We start from the raw sequence: 16986 nt of genomic DNA on the forward strand, positions 1-16986 counted from the left end.
CTAGGGGAATCTATAGACTCACTTTTTTGCTTTGCTGGATTGAGCGAGTGGAGCTATGGCGAAGCTCCTGGGCCGTTTCCCGGTGGCGTTTGGGGATTTCCAGCTCGCCAAGGGATCTGGCGATGGCGCGCTCCAGCCGCCGATGGTGCGCGTGTTCTATCCGAGCGCCGCACAGCGGCAATCCAAGAAATGCCGCTGGCTGCCCGGCGTCGCCTACGCGTTTGGATACCTGTGCAATATGGCGCGGCCGAAGACGGCGATGCGCAGGGCGATGCTGTGGATCTTTGCGGGTAATCGTCTCCCTGTGGATGATCTCCTCGATTCTCTTGATTTATTCTATATTTTTTCTCGCAGGTGTGTTTTATGCAATGCTCTGGCCTGGGGCAGTGATCGCGGCCGCGGCAGCGCAGCCAATTTTGGTAGAGGATGGGGAGGAGAGATTCCCAGTGGTGGTTTTTTCCCATGGTTTGTGGGCTTGTAGAGCAACTTACAGCACGCTTTGCTCGGATCTAGCGTCGTATGGGTACAGTTATGTCGTTCTTCGAGCTTTTCTAGCTTTTCTTTCTGTTTGTTCGTGAATCTTTTCTAAACTTTGGGAAGTTGTCATGGCAGTCGTTGTGGCTCCGGAGCATTTAGATGGCTCCGCGAGCATTGCCAGTTACATTGACAACAAGGGATCGGAGAGATGGATTGAGCACAAGTACGCCAATTCAAACTTGCACGATCTGAAAATGAAGGATCGCGGCATGCAACTCAAACAGGTGTGTCCAGGAAACTTTTTTTCTTTTTTCCTCCTCTTTGGTTCTTGTAGTTTCATGCTTTTTACAATGTATCAGAGAGTCAAGGAGATTGAGCTCGTCCTTCATGGGCTCGACGAGCTAAACAATGGAAGTATAAGCTCCAACTTAGTCACTGGAGACTATAGCTTGGACGTTACCATGTTCAAAGGGAGGATGGACTTGGATCGAATAGCCATTGCTGGACATTCTTTTGGCGGAGCAACTGCGATCATAGCGCCTGGAGCTATCACCACCCGTTTCAAGTGCTCGCTCGGGCTAGACGTCTGGTGGGAGCCCGTGGAAAAAGTAAGCCCGCTTGATCTTTGATCTTCTCATGAGACTTTTTGCTCCGCAGGTAGACTATGAGAAGGTCTCTGGACATGTTCCCGTTCTCCTGCTTAACACTGAAAACTTCGATTGGAAGGCCTTGAAAGAAGCTCGTCTTGTGTATCTCAATGCAAGAGCTGGGACGAAAACCAAGGACGGGCAATCTCTTGAAACCAAGCTCTTGACGATCAAGGTCAGCTTTGCTTGATTTCTCTCACTCGGGGAAGTTTACATTCATCTTCTCGCATTTGTAGCACACCGAGCACCAGGATCAATCTGATTTTCCATTGTTTCTTACGATGATGTCCAAGAAACTCAAGTAAGTTCGTACTGGTTCAAAGCTCGCTCCATGTTTCTCTTCGTTTTCTTTCCAAGGTTGTCTGGAGATCTCGACGTCCAGCTCGCGAAAGATATCAACAGTAGAGCTTGCCTTGCGTTCCTTCAAAATCATATGCTTGCTTCTGGTAAAACTCTCGTCACTAAATCCTTCATGGAATTTATTTCCACGTTCTTTGTGTGTGTGTGTATGTACAGGCAAAAGGTATCCATCGTCCTTCCGTCCTGTGGAAAGCGATAACGAGTTCCTCGTGGGCGCAAGCATTTAAAACAACTCCAAAGGATATTCTATGAATAAACTCAAGACGTGGATATTCGGGCATATTGGATATTCATATTCATTAGAATGGAGATTTCTGTGAGAGCTCCTTTCTGGAGAGCCAACAGCGACAATGTACTATATTGGATGTGGATATGATCAATGCAGTTGTCTTAGAGTTCGCAATTTGCAAAGTACTTAAGTTTTTTGTCACTTGCAATCCACAAAAGCTACACCTTATCCAAACTTATACGTGATAGTGCTTTAATTAATAAACTTTCTTAAACACCTAGTGTAGCTATTAAATGCAATTAGTGTGTGAATAGACTTTTGCTTATATATAGGAAAGAGATTCAATCTGGTCGATATGCTACACTAATATTAGCGTTGTAGCAGTGGATGTATTTTCATAAATATTTTTCATGTCATTATAAACTGTAAATTATTTTAGTTTCAATTAAAATAAATATTCATGAATAATTCATAATAAAAATAATTAAACTATTCGCATTCGGCTTCATGATACCGCAAAGAATCAATAGGCTCATCAAACTTGGCAGGCAAGTTTGACACCACAGACCATACCACTTCATTTTCTTCCATTCATTGGAGCCCTCCCCATTCAAACATCATTGAATGGGCTGGTTTTGAAGAGGTGTCGGAGCTGCAGCTTCCCAATAAAGGTTCGGTTCATTGGACTTAAATAGTCACCTTCTGAGCAGCTGGTGATGGATTGATGAAAATGCATTTCTTCAAAACCAGCCCATGGTGTTCCTTCCAAAGCTTCTTGCTGCTCTTTGAATGCAGTTCCAAGACTCGTCCAAAAACAATATGATCAGCTACCCTGAAGATAAAGATGGAAGTCCTCTGGACTGATGAAAGAGGACAAGCTTGCTGTACAAGACAGGCGCACAATCTAGCTGGGCTACCTCATTTTCCTTGCTCAGAATCACGATATGGCTGCTTGCCTTCCACCGCTTGCTCATATTCCTCCTCCTGCATGTCGTTGTGCAAGAAGCAATCCAAGACATACAAGCAAGTGGTGAGCTGGATGCTGCCTCAAGAGTCTTCGGGGCACACTAACAAACATGCGCCACACAAAATACCCAAGCCAGGCAAATGCTTCGACGTATCTTTTGCTTCCAGGCCCGCATTATACGTACCAACGCAAGATCCGTGGAGAAGAATGTCGCTGTGTCAAGCCATCCCATAACAATAACTGCGGTGCAAAGCAAGAGCCCCGAAGAAATGCCCGTGCGAGGCAAAGGCTGCAACGTTCCCTGGCATTCTTGATACCACCAGCCAGCATCCCTCGAAGCATGAGCACACAGACATAGATCGATCGATGGCCCTGCTTTTACTCACCACCACCGGAGCTTCTCATGGAGTAGCAGCAGCCACGCCCGATCGCCATACCCTCATTGCGGCTGGGAAGAGCTCTGGCCTCGAGAGATCCCGGCCAGAGGATTCATGGCAAGCTTGTCAGCGATCGTGGGTCGGGAGAGCCATGGATTTGCGCTCCCAGGCTGTGTCCCATCTCTTCCAAGCCTGCCACTTCTCGGATCACAAAATCTGTTTGATCTTGTTTAATGTTTTGAGGTGGTCTTGGAACTCGTTTTTCTTTCTTTCTCGTGATACATACAGCAGAGATAGTCGAGTTTGATGCGCCGGAAGTGCTCTCGAGTAAACCTTCCAGGAATGTTTGACGAAGATTAACGGTATTACATTAACACTCAAGACAAAAGTGCATCCCCGTGTGCCGTTTCTATTGCGAAACGAAACGAAAGTCCCAAAGTATCACACCTTGCATTCTCCCGAGAAGTCTTACTTCGGCCATTTTCACCGCACAAGATGTGCGACACATACAGTGGACACGAGCCAGGATCTAGATTTTGCCACGTACGATCCCCATACTACATAAATACCTGTGTGCCATTTGCCATAGCCATCTCAAACGTAGAAGAAAGTAGCTCATCGTAAATTCATTGCTCACTGATTTTTTGCTAGCTAACTCCCAGCTCAAAACAATGGCACTCGTCACAGGCAGTGGTATCGCAGCTCTCTCTTCTTCCTCGCTCATCTCCAACAAGCTCCGTGTCCAATCGAAATCGCCCACAAGCTTCATCGGCACAAGAAATCTAGTAGTAGTAAGAGCGTCCTCGAACAAATCAAGGGATGGTGGTGATGGCGGCATCAGTGGCGTTCTTGACGGCACCAAGAAGGAGATCACCCGCGAGGAGGTGCTCAAGAACCAGGCCGAGAACGAGTCGGAGAAGCGCTCCGTGTTTGGAGCCGTCCCATCGTCCGGATCGCTCTATCCCAGGCCAGAGGTCGAGAGGCGACCAGAGACTGGAGATCGATCGTTCCCCAGCTTGATGGCGTTCGATGGAGCCGGCCCGGAAACGATCAACGGAAGACTGGTAAGTGATTGTTGGTTGTTCTTCTAGATCTTGGCAAGTAACTTCGTGAACTTGACAAGCAGGCAATGATTGGATTGGTGTGGGCATTCGCGGTGGAGCGAATGACGGGACAAACCGTGGCGGAGCAGCTCTACTCGCCGGGGAGCACTGGTCTTTTCCATTTCTTGGCAGTGGCACAGCTATTCGCGTACGCGTCGCTGGTGCCCATGTTTAAGGGCGAGAGCCCGGACAGCAGATCGTTTGGGCCATTTAGAGCCATGGCGGAGCGCTGGAATGGGCGAACCGCGATGCTTGGCTTCCTCGCCTTGGTGATCACCGAGTTTTTTACCAAGACTCCAGTGTTCCACATGATGTAAATTTAATAGTTCTTAAACTGTTCTAGATTTCATTCTTTACAAAGATTGCTGCGTGAGAACGATGTGTTGGAAAATGGATCTGGACAGGCCGGGGATTGAACCTAGGACCGATGTGTTGGAAAATGGATCTGGACAGGCCGGGGATTGAACCTAGGACCTCCTACACCGGTGCCAGGTGCTCTACCACTGAGCTACCTGCCCTGGTTGTGTGTATCTTCAGCTTAGTTCTAACACTCCCCCCTAAGCTGAACACGCCACACATCCCTACCTGCCAGTCCATGCCTACCATAGGCCATCCAACCATAGCTCCGATACCATGTTGGAAAATGGATCTGGACAGGCTGGGGATTGAACCTAGGACCTCCTACACCGGTGCCAGGTGCTCTACCACTGAGCTACCTGCCCTGGTTGTGTGTATCTTCAGCTTAGTTCTAACACGATGCTCCTTGGACTATACAAAGATTGTGGCTTCATCGGATTCCTCACCCGCAAGAACCCTAAAAATTTATGGAGCTAGAAATTCGCTAGAAATTTCATTATTTTATGTATAAGTTTACTGTGCTGTAACACTTCAGGGTGACCAAAATGACTGATCTGCTGCAAAAAAACATTGACAAGCTTCTTAAGTTAAAAGCAATCTTACCACATTCTCTTATTTTTTAAGATTGAGAAAGCTCGCAAGTAGAAGGTGAAAGGTTCAAAACATTCTTAATACCCTCTTCCAACGAAAGTGTACTGATTCTTATCTTCCAACTAAGTAGAATAAATGGAAGCTTACCTCTCCTAGTTGGCCAGCAATCTAGTTTTTGTCCTTAGCCACAGAATAGATGTTAAAGTAGCAATGAGGAATTGCCTTTCAATGGAAAGAATTTTATCAAGTGCAATAGCAGAATGGTTTCCAAGTTTATGAAACAATAGATTTGGAAATTAAAATTTGGTAGCAATCAAAATGTATTATATATATTTTTTCAATGTTAATTTTTATAATAAAAATTTTGTTTTATTCTTAATACTTCTTATAAAATTATTTTTATTTATTACCTTTTATGAAGATTTGAAGGTTACCAAAACCAAGTGATTTACAAAAGTTACTTATATTGTATAATAAAATTAAAAACTCTAAAGATGAATATTTCTACACACACAAAAAGTATATGGATATTTTCCTTTACTAATAAAGGAATATTATCATTTGAAGAACATTAAAGTTTCATTTCCACAAAAACTTCAACATAACCTTTTTTAGTGTATATTTAAAAAATAATCATCATTACAATGTCCTACCTATCAATTCTGTTATCATATAGTACCAGTAATTTTTGTAATGCCACTTTTTTTGTAATACTCTAAATTTTTAAATCATAATAATTAAAATAGATTATAAAAAGAAAAAATAATTCATTTTTATTATAAAAAATAGCTTAATAAATGCCAAAAACCCTAAAATATTTATAATAATATATAACTGTGAGGAAAGGGAATACAAAAAACATGCATATCAATGTAGCACATTTTATCTCTCTCCTTTTAAGCAAACTGGAAAAGGGGTAATTGTTTGATGAGAGAGCCCTTAGTGGCTATTTTATCCCCATTTATTCCCCAAAATTCCAAGGATCCACAGTGACAGTATATTTAAATTTCATCCCATGATTACATACGTTACACTCACCCCCCTTTAAAGATGTCAATGTCCTCATTGACTATTGATTAACAACCTTTAGTGAACTAAAGGGAACCAGCACTTCCATTTTTATACTCAATCTACCTTTATTGAGCAAGGGGAACCAACACTTCCATTTCCACACTTAATTTACCAATCCTTCCATTGTGCAACCACAGTCCTACGGTACCCCCTTTAGAGATGTTAATGTCCTCATTGACTATTGACTAACAACCTCTACTGAGCCTAGGGGAATCAACACCTCCATTTCCACACTCAATTTACCAATCCTTCCATTATGGAACCGCAGTTCCACGGTGCCCCCTTTAGAAATGTCAATGTCCTTATTGATTATTGATCTTACATGGTGCCCCTTTTAGAAATGTTAATGTCCTTATTGACTATTGACTAACAACCTCTATTGAGCCTAGGGGAACCAACACCTCCATTTCCACACTCAATTTATCAATCCTTCCAATTTACCAATTGACATCTGGTTGGTCCAATTTGCTCTTGTTGGGCTCGACTTGAGGGGTAGGGTGTCAAGAGAGCTGTGACTCTCAACTTCCATTCACAAAGGCGTGAACTTATAAAGAAGTGTAGTGAATTGTAAGCAACCAAAGAAAACGACTTGAGAGACGATCCGTTAGAGTTCAAATATAAAGGAAAAGGGCTTATAAATAAAAGTGCACCCCCTTTTTCAATTGGTTAAGGGTCTTGGGATACTTGGGGTTAAGCATCCTTGGGTTTGAATAATACTGGGCTGAGTAACCTCTTAGGAAGTCCAAATTCATGAGCTTACATGTAACACACCTTATCTCTCTCCTCTTAAGCCAACTGGAAAAGGGGTAATTGTTTGATGAGAGAGCCCTTAGTGGCTATTTTATTTTTATTTATCCTCTAAGGTTCCAAGGATTCACGGTGACAGTATATCTAAATTTCATCCCATGATCACATGCACTACACTCACCCCCTTTCAGAGATGTTAATGTCTTTATTGACTATTGACTAACAACCCCTACTAAGCCAAGGGGAACTAACACTTCCATTTCCGCACTCTTTATTCTATGGTGATTTACTATAAGATAACACCACGAAGCAGAAACTAAACCCTCCATGTGCCATATGTCAGATGCCACATGTCACATGCCATGTGTCAATAAAACAGTGGTGTGGAAACTAAGGTTCAAAGCCTTAGGCCACTAAACGAAGGAACGATGCCAAACTCCTAAGCATGGAGCCAAGGAATGATGGAACCAGACCACATACTTCCATTTCCACACTCAATTTCCTATTGAGCTTAGGGGAATCAACACCTCCATTTCCACAAAGGAACTTAACACTTCCATTTCCACACTTAATTTACCAATCCTTCCATTGTGAAACTGTAATCTTACAGTTTCCATTTCCACACTTAATTTACCAATCCTTCCATTGTGAAACCGCAGTCTTATAGTGCCCCTTTTAGAGATGTTAATATCTTTATTGACTATTAATCTTACACGGTGCCCCACTTAATTTACTAATCCTTCCATTGTGAAACCGCAGTCCTACAGTGCCCCTTTTAGAGATGTTAATATCTTTATTGACTATTAATCTTACACGGTGCCCCTTTTAGAGATGTTAATATCTTTATTGACTATTAATCTTACACGGTGCCCCCCCTTTAGAGATGTTAATATCTTTATTGACTATTAATCTTACACGGTGCCCCCTTTAGAAATGTTAATGTCTTTATTGACTATTGACTAACAATACCTCCATTTCCACACTCAATTTACCAATCCTTTAGAGATGTTAATATCTTTATTGACTATTAATCTTACACGGTGCCCCTTTTAGAAATGTTAATGTCTTTATTGACTATTGACTAACAATACCTCCATTTCCACACTCAATTTACCAATCCTTCCATTGTGGAACCTTCCATTGTGGAACCGCAGTCCCACGGTGCCCCCTTTAGAGATGTCAATGTCCTCATTGAGGATTAGAAATCTTACGCAGTCCCACAATGGATACCTTTGTCTGTGGATACTCCACACAAGAAGAAATCTTATGCAGTCCCACAATGGATACCTTTGTCTGTGGATACTTTATCTCTCTTCCCTTAAGCCAACTGGAAAAGAGGTAATTGCTTGATAAGAGAACTTTTAGTGGCTATTTTATCCTCATTTACCCCCCAAGGTTCCAAGGATCTATAGTGACAATATATCCAAATCTCATCCCATGATCACATGTAAGCCCAAAAACCCTAGTTTATATACAAGAGCGAGTGATTTAGATTAAAACTAATCCAATTACTACTAAAATCCCATTACGCTAATATTAATATACGGCATTATAGCCGTACATTTGGACTTTACATCATCTAGCCCAAAACCTTGGCGTCACTTGGACCTCACATAACTTAATTTCATTGCTAAATTAGTATTAATTTATTTTACATATCTTCAACTTATTAATATATTGTACAAACTGTGAAGTAAAATATAAATTAGGAAAACATAAAAAAATTCATACCAAAACAGTATATATTAATATATTATCTTATCTTGAATCTAGTATATTACTTGTTCATCATTCATCTATTCTAATCAATTTTAGTTTGTTGAAATGGTTTTAAAATTGTATTAATTTTCATAATATGATAAATGAAAATATATAAGAACCCTTTACGTTTTATAATCTTAAACCTAACTTCTTATAGTTTCTATACCTTTATGAGAAAATGAAAAATAAAATATAAGAATACATTCACTTGCTGACAGATTAAACTCAATGTACAAACAAAACACTCATATACTAAGGCACTCCTCCAGCTTTCTCATCTTGTGAAACTCCAGAGCCATGAACACGTCCACGCTGCCATCTCCTTTGCAGCTAGACAGCACCAACACGTTCTTGGGCCTGTCGTTGACCGGGGCCGCAATGTCCCACCCAAAGTCAACGCCATCAAAAGGCAGCTTTGACCAGGGTGTGATGCCGCCGGGCAGTTCAATGATCCCGTGCCCATTGACCTCGCACCAGTCGATCTCCGACCGGATGTACTCCTCGTTCACGCTCGCGATTGCATCCCGGACCTTGCGCACACACAGCGACAGCGAGCCATTGATAACCGAGTCAGCGGTGGTGTCAACGTACGGCGCCGCCACCACCGCGTTGCCCGTGAAGCCGTCGGGTAGCGCCGGGCTCTTGAGCTTGTCCCGGAGGTTCATCGCCACGAAGAGCTTGGCGATGGCGGATGGGTTCATCCCAAGAGCGGTGGTGCGTGCCTTCCAGACGTGGCCTGTGAGGGCCTCAAAGGTGGAGCAGCGGGAGACCTCTCCTCCCTCGATAGCTCTTTTTTGAGAAGATCGAGCTGCGCGAGAGAGAAGGAGAACGTCCTGAAGGCGTGCACGAGGCCGGATTGAAGAGCAGCTTCGCGGGAATGTCCGGGAGTCTCATGAGCTCCGGGTAGGCGTAGGAGATTCTCGGTGGCGATCGCGAGCGGAGCCCGATGGACTCGCCGCGAGAGATCCTGCCGATGTCGCTGAAGAACTGGCACCCCGAGATCCCATCAAACACGACATGGCTAGTGTAAATCCCGACAATGAATCCCCCCACCTTCAAGAACACAAAGAAGAGCGACGAGAACAAAGAAAGAATGAAAATAGAAGAAGTCGAACAAGGGGATATCTTCGATCCTCTTGACATCAACCGGGTAAACGAGCAGCTTCCGGAAGTCTGGATTGGGAATTCGCAGATCGTCCAGCTCGGCGATGGTGGAATCGCAGTGGGCACCGGGAAAGTCTGCCCCAGCTCCATTGCACTCCACCTCAAGCCTCTTCTCTCGCTCGTTCACTCTGAATCTCCCCGCCGCGAAGTAGTATGGAATGAGAGCTTCGGCGAGAGCGTTGCGTACGTTACGTCTCCCGTGTCCGGGGACTGCACATCGTACATGAAAAGCATCTCGACGTGGAAGAACACTTGCTGATCCATGTTGCTGAGAAAGATGGTCTGGTTCTTGGTGTGACGTGCCGGTTTGATGGTCATTGGCTTCTCGGCGTAGACGTTCAAGCGCGAGGCCATCTTTGCTAGATTTTCACGAATTAGTGAAAACAAATATCAAAGCTTTCTCTCGTGAAATCACATACCACGATCAAGAAAGAGCTTGTTCTAGCTTTTCCCGGATGAAGTGAAGCGAGTTTCCTGATATGAGAGTGCGGATAACATTTAAATCGAGAGCTCGGCCTGCTGAAGTTGGTGGCTGTGCATAGAAAGTCGCAAGTCAAATGTGTGCTTTGAAGAAATGCACTTTACGTAATCACGAAAAGTTCAATGTACTGCACCACTTGTGGGCGACCAAAATGACCGATCTACCGCATAGATCTGCATTGTCAAGCTAGAAACACTGCTAGAATGCCGCATTATCCTATTGAGAAATCTAGCAACTGAAATTGGTGGGCTGCAGAGTGGAAAGTCAAAGTTTTGCTGCACCAAGAATCCAGCAATATCCAAAACATTCTTAATACCTTCTTCCAGAAGTCCACGAAGGTGTACTGATGCCCTGTTGTCCTGTTACAGTGAAATCACGAAACAATGCTTTGTGAAAACCAAGAAAACCAAGAAAGAACGGAAGCTTATCCCTATTAGCTCCTCCAAAATTGGCCAGCAATTAGCTAGACAAGAATTTCGTCCTTCGCAGCGGAATAGATGTTTGACAGCATGATGTATGGCAATGAGTCCTCCGGCTCACATTCGATCACACGGCTTGCTTCAAGCTCCCCACGACTAAACACCCAACGAGCACCGTCTTCCACGAGCAGCTATCCGGCACAAACGGCATATCACTCACGAGCTCCCGTGCTTGATCCATGAGGCCGGAACGCGCTAGCATTTCCGCCATGCAAACGCAGTGATCCCTGGTATACGCCACCCCAAAGTCCGTCGCCACCGAGAAGAAGCACTGCCTCGCGTTGCTCAAGTCCCCCGCGTGAGCACTCACCGAGAGAATGCTCACAAACGTAACGTCGTTTGGATGCACGCCTTCCAAGCACATCCGGAAGAACAGCTCCATGGCCGCGTCGAAAAGTCCATTGTCGGCATAGATCCCAATCGTCGCGCTCCACAGCACGACGTTCTTCTCGCGAGCCGCGTCGAAGATCTCGCAAGCGGCGGCGAGGCGAGCAGATCGGCCGTGCATGCTCACAAGTGCGGTGGAGACTGAGCTATCACTGCGACAACCCGAGGTGGATATCAAATCATGGAGCAACCTTGCCTCGGATGGCGCGAGGTGAGAAGCTAAGACGCCGATAAACGTAGCTCTGTCCGCCTCAAATCCTTCCAGATCCATCTTTGCTAGAAGCTCGAGAGCTCGCAAGCTTTCTCCATTTGCTGCGTGAGCTGAGATCATGGCGTTCCAGCTAGCCGTGTCCCAAACGTGCTTCCCGGGTAAGTCCCTTCTGCGCGAAGTCCATGAGCATGAGCGTCCAGGCATGAGATTGAACAAACCCCTCGCAAGATCAAAGTGAGCGTTTTGAGTGTATGCTGTGATCATCGCGTTCCAGGCCACCTGGTTCTTCTCTTTGATCCTGTCGAAAGCGTTGACTCCTTTCGAAAGGTTGTTGGAAAGTCTTATATCTCCTTTTTATGGAAAAATTTAAAGTATTATTCTGAGGAATCAGTAATCACAACTACCAAAAAAACTTTAAATTCTGGCTGAGAAATAGTCCCATTAGGTCGGAGGATCGAAACCTGATGTTTATCGAATTGTTTTCGTCCTTGGAATCGAGCTCCAGATCTGAGAGCTGGTTAAAAACTGGAGCTGAAGAAATTTTTGTTAAAGCTCCGGCTGCTGACGTGTATTTTGATTTCCAATCGCTCGGGCCGCCATTCGGTTCTCGCAGCTGCCGCCGCGCGCAGGGGCATTGGCGCCGGATACAAGCTGGTGGATTTGAGCGACTCGGGTGTCCAAGCTTACATCGTGCCTTCGGAGGACGCTCACCAGGTACTTGCGTCAAGAGAACAAGGAGTCTAGGAAAAAAATTTCTTGTTTCCTCTTTTCTTTTTTGTAAGTAGCTCACTGCTGCGTATGCAGAGTGAATTTATAGCCGAGTGCTTCACGCGCCGAGCTTACATTTCAGGATTCACGGGAAGCGCAGGAACTGCTGTGTGCTGTGATCACCTTGGAGAAGGCTGCGCTTTGGACGGATGGTCGATACTATCTTCAGGTAATTGATTCAACTTCATTCTTTTGCTTTCTTCCTGCACAGATTTCTCATTGTTTTTGCTGCTTCTGTGTAGGCTGAGAACCAACTTGGACCTAAATGGACGCTCATGAGAGGTAGTTCTATTGGCGTGCCTTCATACAGTGAGTGGCTCAGAGACAATGTCTCTGCTGGTTTGGCTGTAGGCATTGATCCTGTAAGATGTCGAGATCATTCTTTTGAGCTACAGTTTTTCTTTTGCTTTTCTAAACCTCCGTTCTCATGTAATTATTGCCTTGACAGTTTCTTGTCACCCACGATGGTGCGGAGGAGCTCAGGCGAACCTTGTCAGCCAAAGAGATTCAACTCACTTTTGTCGATCGCAACTTGATTGATGAGATTTGGCTCGATGGAGAGTGCACGATTTGATTTACGCTGGCGTTGATGTCGCGATGAAGCTCTCGGATGCGAGAAAGAAACTTTCCACAGCTGGTGCTACTGGCGTCGTGATAACCATACTCGATGAAGTTGCATGGCTGTTTAATCTTGTAAGTGAATGTCTGTACTTTTCTCTTCTGAATTTTTATGTTTCAGCGTGGTGGCAATGTCCCTCATTCTCCAGTGGCGTATGCTCACGCACTTGTCCAGATGGACAAGGCAACTCTTTTCACTGATGTGTCAAAGGTGACGCCAGACGTTGAGATGCACCTGGAAAGCTCTTCCGTGACCGTCAAACAGTACTCCGCGCTCCTATCAACTATTCACAGGTGTGCTATCATTTTGATGTTAGGGAGTTGCTAACGGAATGTTCTTTTAGATTAGCTGAGTCGGGCTCAAAATTGTGGCTAGATCCAACCAAAACCAACATGGGCATTGTGAATGCATTTTCGGAAGGATGTACGAGCTTTTATGCCAAAGCGGATGTCGACGGGAAATATGGAACATCAGATGGTCCAACTGCATTACATAGACCATCGCCACTATCTGTGCCGAAGGCCATAAAAAATGCTGCTGAGATCTCAGGAATGAAACAAGCACACTTGAGGTAAAGTTTTGTGGTTTTCTTTGCAATTGTCCGAGCAGAGATGCTGCAGCCCTGGTTGAGTTTTGGGCTTGGCTCAAAGTAAAAATCGTTACGGAGAAAGCCAAACTTACGGAGGTGGAAGTGGGCGATGAACTTCTCAGCTTTCGTTCCAACAAGGAAGGATTTCTAGAAACTAGCTTCGATACAATTTGTGGCTTGTATTTTCTACCATTGCAAAATTGTCGGCTCTTACCAGTCCTTACAGGATTGGGTGCTTAGTGGACGATGAAAATCTGCTTTTGCTCGACAGTGGCGCGCAATATACAGATGGAACAACGATATAACCAGGACTGTTCATTTTGGGTTACCTTTTCCAAGCGCGCGATAGCGTCCCTCCGGCATGTTCCGCTGGTAAAGACAAGCCTTGGTATTCTTCGCTAACCTTAACATGCCAGGGCTTGTCCGTGCAATGGGAGATATGCGAGTTTTAAAGGCACCCTCTGGATCATTTGTTGTCTTTTTAGCTGACTTGTTTGTATTTTAGGGGCACATATCGATTGATCAAGCAGTTTTCCCAGAGAATACTCCAGGCTTCGTTCTGAGAATTGGACTTGACTATTGTCACGGTAGTGTTTTCTCGCCTACAGTGAATTAAGTACTCTCTTGCTGTGCAGTGGAAATGTAGGAACTGGCCATTGAGTTGGCGCTGCTCTCAATGTCCATGAAGGCCATCATCAGTTTTCGATTCGGAAACATGGCTGCATGATAGTCAACAACGAGCCTGGTTATTATGAAGATCACAGCTTTGAAATTTGAATAGAGGTGAGACAAGAAAGTTAATGAGAATAGCGCTCTTAACATTCTCTTTTTCATTGTGCAGAATTTACTAGAGTTTCTTACTTTCTTCTTTTTTCTTACTAATGGGACATAGCATGTACGAGGTATCCATCTTTCACGGATGGCATTGGCCAGTAGCTTATTTTACTTTTTGGATTGACAGGCTCCCATCTTCAATCAAAGATTACAATTTGTTGACAAGAAAAGAGGAGCAAAAGAATTTACCTGTATTTTGTGATAAGCCTGTGTATGAAAATCCATTTGCTCTAACAGACTTAATGCTCTCCCTGGGCATATTCTATCTCCATAACCAAATGGAATAAATCTGCCAGTTTTAGCTGGAACCTAAAATAAAAGGTTTGGTTTAGTATAAACACGAAAAATACCATACTTCAAATCTGGATGGATTAAATTTTGCTGCATTGAGGTAAATGCTGTATTGGTGGCATATAGACATGAACCATCCAATCTTTGGGCAAGGTGTAACCTGTTAACACCAACAAAGTAGACAAATAATTGGAATTAGCTTCAATCATATGTAATAAAACCTTTGTAGCTGATATCCTTAGTGATTTTCAACATTAGAAAGCCTCAGACTTTCATGGACAGCCTACAAAACCACTCGAATTAAATCTAGCATAAAACTGGAGCTTAATCCACAACCCTTAGAATGGCTGGCATCTGTCTTGTGTCTTCCCAAGTTAAGTTGTACTTGGTGGAGCTTTTACCAAGAAATATTTTCCTTTGCTCCTAGAAATCAAAACAGAATTTTAGAAAATCACAATCATATTAATAACAATAATAATAACCTCCACTTCCTTGAGAGCCTGTGGGTTCTCATTCAAGTGTTTGATCAGCCACATGAGAGCGAGGGCTGTGGTGTGGTGGCCTCCGAACAGCAGGTTGATTCGAGAGGAATCCAACCTTGTCATCTTTGTGCGTAATAAACTCGTCCAGCGCATCTTTGTGCGTTTCACCGTTGGCAGCTAGTTCGCCCCTTCTCTCGTTGATGAGCCCATCCAAGAATCTGTGGAGCCTTGCCCTGGCCTGCTCAATTACAACAATAGATCTAGAATTAGAAAAATAAAAAACCATGCAAAAACCTGTAACGCTTTGCGATAAGGTGAGAAGGGTAAGTCGATTGGAAACTGGAGCACCCCATTCTCTATCGTTTGGGCGTCTTTCATGAGATCAATCATCTCCGGAGTGGAGGGCAGGAGTTTCTTGCACACTAATCCAATCATCGCGCAGTAGCTGAACTGGCAAAAGTATAAAACCAGATTAAACGATCAAGCGACACAAAGACGTGATGAAAACCTTGGCAGTTTCTTCCATAACCGACACCGTCTTTTTCGACCCCCATGACTCGAGAGTCTCCTGAGCCAAGATATCAATCATTTGGACGTGGCACTTGAGCGTCTCTGGAACCATCATCCCTAGAATGATTCTCCGGTAGAGCGCATGCTGACTTCCGATGACCTCGTTTACAGTTTCCGGTCCAAGCAATCGGGCAAACACACCTGAGGGGCCACAGTCAGCGCAGCTGAGGAAGAACTTGGCCGACTCTACTGTTGTTGCAACGATGGTGGGAGATCCAAGCAAGTTACTCCAGAAAACTCCTCCATACCTGTAAAATGCAGTTAGTTAAATCAAGATCGAAGCGAAAGTCAGAGAAGAACCTTTTGCGTCGAGTGCTGAGGAAGTCTTGAGGGGACCCCCAAAAGAGAGAGAGAGATTCTCCGACAAGAGGCAAGCCATGGCTTCCTGGCAGGAGCTTGATCGTGGATGGTTTGTAGAACTTTCGGGAGATTAGCCACAAAGAGAGTAGAAACACCAGAAAGTACAGAGCATTCCAGGACTGTAGGAAAAGCTCCATGCTGCAAGAAGGAATTAAGCACTCACCAGTTTGAGATTGGCCTCTTGAATATATCCTGCACAAACCAGACTTTCGTTGGCTTCTTTTGAAAGGGATCTGCCAATATAGGGAGCCATGTCAACAGGGAGCCAAGGGAGCCATAGCCATTGACAAGAATATTTTAAGGATATTTTGGCATTCCAAAGAATATTTTTTTAAGATTTTAGTAGCAATATTTTTATTAAAACGTTCCTTTTGTCAGCAGTCACCTGGAACGTAGTGCTCTTTAAGCAATGCTGGCACCATTCAGATCTAACAGCATGTTGGAGGCATTTTAAACCAAATTAGTAATTTTTAATAATATTTAGATTTGTGTAAATTACTAGTATCTAATCTTAGTAGCAATAGATAGCTGCTATTTAATAGAGGTTTTGCCTTATCAACTCGTTTATAAAAGAAATTATTATTTTAATATTTAATAATTTATATTATATTAATTATTTAAGTAAGTATACTTTGTGAGGTCTAAGTATATAGCTACAATGCCATATACTAATATTAGCATAGTGGGATTTTAGTAGCTATTGGATTGGTTTCAATCCGGACCACTTGTTTATATAATTTTTGGGTTAATTAATATATGCATTTTCTATATTCTCTTTTTATATTCCATGTACTTATATTGGTAGAGGTGAATTGTCCCTAAGGAGAGCTTGGATTTAGGAGTTTTGGTTTAGATTTAGCTTTTGCATTATCTAAATCTCCATTTTCTTTTAGGTTTTTCCATTTTTTTTCTATTGCTTTTTGTCTAGATTTAGCTTTTGCATTGTCTAGATCTCCCTTTCCTTATAGTTTTTTCCATTTCTTTTCTTTTGCTCTTTCATTTTCATTTATTTTCATGGCAAAGTAGCAATCTTCTCCTCCTTTAACTCTAGAGTAGCAGTTGGT

General features: G+C 43.6%; 2 protein-coding genes, 1 non-coding gene and 1 pseudogene across 3 annotated transcripts; 3 read left to right on the forward strand and 1 right to left on the reverse strand.

Moving 5' to 3' along the window:
* The first annotated feature begins 27 nt into the window (after positions 1-27).
* LOC112346570 (platelet-activating factor acetylhydrolase-like) lies at positions 28-1898 on the forward strand. The gene is made up of 8 exons (XM_024675845.1): positions 28-290; positions 355-528; positions 613-761; positions 837-1085; positions 1135-1299; positions 1361-1425; positions 1482-1570; positions 1641-1898. The coding sequence occupies exons 1-8, from the start codon at positions 56-58 to the stop codon at positions 1709-1711; spliced, it is 1197 nt and encodes a 398-aa protein (XP_024531613.1). The 5' UTR covers positions 28-55; the 3' UTR covers positions 1712-1898.
* A 1759-nt stretch (positions 1899-3657) lies between these two features.
* On the forward strand, positions 3658-4621 carry LOC112346571 (early light-induced protein, chloroplastic-like). Its single transcript, XM_024675846.1, has 2 exons — positions 3658-4121; positions 4184-4621. Exons 1-2 carry the CDS (start codon positions 3729-3731, stop codon positions 4475-4477), a joined length of 687 nt encoding a protein of 228 aa, XP_024531614.1. The 5' UTR covers positions 3658-3728; the 3' UTR covers positions 4478-4621.
* A 189-nt stretch (positions 4622-4810) lies between these two features.
* On the reverse strand, positions 4811-4882 carry TRNAR-CCG. The gene has a single exon. It is a non-coding gene; the product is annotated as a tRNA-Arg (tRNA).
* A 6645-nt stretch (positions 4883-11527) lies between these two features.
* Positions 11528-14186, forward strand: LOC9642295 (annotated as a pseudogene).
* Positions 14187-16986: the final 2800 nt, after the last annotated feature.

Source organism: Selaginella moellendorffii, unplaced genomic scaffold, assembly GCF_000143415.4.
Source record: "Selaginella moellendorffii unplaced genomic scaffold, v1.0 SELMOscaffold_16, whole genome shotgun sequence".
In the NCBI taxonomy this organism is placed as follows: Eukaryota; Viridiplantae; Streptophyta; class Lycopodiopsida; order Selaginellales; family Selaginellaceae; genus Selaginella; species Selaginella moellendorffii.